The 2,565-nt window shown below is 34.6% G+C and overlaps 1 protein-coding gene across 1 annotated transcript; it reads left to right on the plus strand.

The window, feature by feature from the left end:
• Positions 1-269: 269 nt before the first annotated feature.
• On the plus strand, positions 270-2,333 carry HRD (Integrase-type DNA-binding superfamily protein). Its single transcript, XM_085726910.1, has one exon. It carries the CDS (start codon positions 716-718, stop codon positions 1,319-1,321), a length of 606 nt encoding a protein of 201 aa, XP_085583036.1. The 5' UTR covers positions 270-715; the 3' UTR covers positions 1,322-2,333.
• Positions 2,334-2,565: the final 232 nt, after the last annotated feature.

The raw sequence follows: 2,565 nt of genomic DNA on the forward strand, positions 1-2,565 counted from the left end.
TAGTAACGATTCTCAATTTTTGTAATAGCTGCAGTACTATCACAATGAATTAACACTTCTGGAAACAGTTTTATCAACTAAGGGTTCTCAAGTAGCAAGTTTCTTATCAACTTGCTTCTTCACTAGTTTTCTCCAGTGTTTTCATCTCAGATTCATTCCTTAATGGACTGAGTCAATAACATTTGTTTTAACAAACAACTCCTACCTAATTAGTGAAACAAAATGAAACAAAAACCTCTAAAACTTTTCCACGTCAACAATTAATGTTTAATATCTGCTTTGAAAAAAAAATTAATAATACGAAATCAATCACTGTTTTCTCCATTACATCAAAACCATGTTGAGAAAAAAAAATGGAGTGTTACCCGTGTGTGTTAGTGATGATGTATATATCAATGCCCAAGAAAGTGCAATATCACTGTTTGATACAACAAAATTTTCCTTTTCTTTTTGTTTCATCTTAATAAACAAAACGCGTTCTGAAATCCAACCCAGATATCAAACAGACCAAGCTGTCTTACACCCTAAATCCTTCACACACCATAGTTAATCCATAACTGGTTACCACTTTCATCTCATAACTCTCAAATCCTTCTCCAGCTATCATATTTTGCTACCTCAAATCTCAATATATATAAATGGCTTCAACCGTTTTCCTCAACCACCAACTGTCACAAAATTTCATAACACAAAAAACCAACAAAACAATTACACCATGCCTGAAAACAATACTACTTATGCATCATCATCATCCGGCAAAGTTTCGACTGGCCGTCACCCGGTGTACCGAGGAGTGAGGCGTAGGAATAACGGAAAATGGGTATCTGAAATTCGCGAACCGAAAAAACCTAACAGAATTTGGTTAGGGACATTTCCAACACCTGAAATGGCAGCTATTGCATATGATGTAGCTGCTCTTGCTCTTAAGGGTAAAAATGCTGAATTGAATTTCCCTAATTCTTCTTCTTCTTTTCCTGTTCCTGCTTCTTCTTCTGCCCGCGATATTCAAATGGCGGCAGCTAGTGCTGCAGCTGCTCTAGGTGCAGCCAATGATGCACTCATGAGTACTAATAATGAGGGAAGTAACCCTAATGTTTCAGTGGAACCACACGAGTTTTTTTCAGGTGGCAATGAGAACAGTTATAATGTTAATGAGTTTGTTGATGAGGATTTGATATTTGATATGCCTAATGTTTTGGTTAATATGGCTGAAGGAATGCTACTTAGTCCTCCTCGTTTTGATAATGACTATGACCATGCACCAGCTGAAAACATGTCATGTGATGATCAAAACCTTTGGAGTTATCCTTATTTTCCATGAGATATGTATAATGCATGAATGAAAACTAAAATAATAATAATAATAATAATGGATCGAAAGGTAAGGTGTAATGTAATATGGGAGAACTCTCACATCAGGGATTTGCTTAGACATGAGGAAATGCATTATGTGTGCGTGGAAATGGAAGTAGAAGTGTGCCTTTCTTTGCTTTTTTTGTTCGTTTATTCAACCTTATGTACATTAATTAATTAGGTATCTTCTACGTTAATTAAGGTTTCCTGCTGCTGCTGCACCATTAATATATATTGTATATATTTATCCATGTAATGTGTTCAATAAATAATCTTTTGGTTAGTATAATATCTTATCATCAGCTTGTAGTCTTTTGATCACTCACTTACGTATGATCATATATATATAATGCATTTTCAGGTTTATGATCGGAAGGGGTGTGTGGGTGGTTAGGGTGTGTGAGTTTTGAACCTTAGGTGGAGGCATCAAGATGTCTCTCAGGATGGAGGAGTTGGCCTAGGTCAAGATGGCCACCTTTTGGCAAAGGTTGGAAGAGTTGGATTCTATCTAAGATCAGGGTTTTCTCTTGGCAATTACTTCATGATATAGTTCCTACTCGACAAAATCTTTTGTCTTCGAGTTATTGTCAATTCTAGCGGTATCTCTTCTATTTTTTATGGGTGTCTGGTGGAGTCGGCCTATAACTCCTAAATTTGTCAGGTGTGAGGGCACCCTTCAGGTGTGGTATACTAATTTTAGGTGGTTAGAGTGAGAGGTTGTTATGCCTCACTTTCGCTTGCAAGTGTGATTAAGGTTAGGTTATGTTTGACTTTAGATGTTCAGTTGTGTTGTTTATTTAGAGTTTCTGTAATGATTTTAGTTTCTATAAGACCCTATTGATTGTGGAGCAACTGATGGCATGGTTTAATTTTCCTCGTGCAATTGATATCTTGGTAAGATACATTCTTGTATTTACTATGAATGTGTGTGGCGTGGAATGAAATGTTAAATGAATGTGTGTCAATTTGGGTCGTCTAAATGTAATTACTTATATATTTAATTAAACTTGTTATGCGGACTAAGTTATGATTTCATAGGTTTTAAAAAAAAATGAGAATGTTAATGGTAGTATCCTTAAGATATTGATAAAGAACTAAAATAAGCAAGTTTGTTTAAGAAAATGATGTAATTATTATATTTATAAAATTAACAATTTATATTTTAAAGATAATTTTTTTTTTTTTATGAAATCTTTAACCCATATCTTAAGA

The sequence above is a fragment of the Medicago sativa genome, chromosome 7 (assembly GCF_051527215.1).
Source record: "Medicago sativa cultivar Bolivia chromosome 7, Bolivia_mono, whole genome shotgun sequence".
NCBI lineage: Eukaryota > Viridiplantae > Streptophyta > Magnoliopsida > Fabales > Fabaceae > Medicago > Medicago sativa.

Bases quoted from the DNA above. Each gene is read 5' to 3' on its own strand.
- HRD (XM_085726910.1), top strand. From the start codon at position 716: ATGCCTGAAAACAATACTACTTATGCATCATCATCATCCGGCAAAGTT.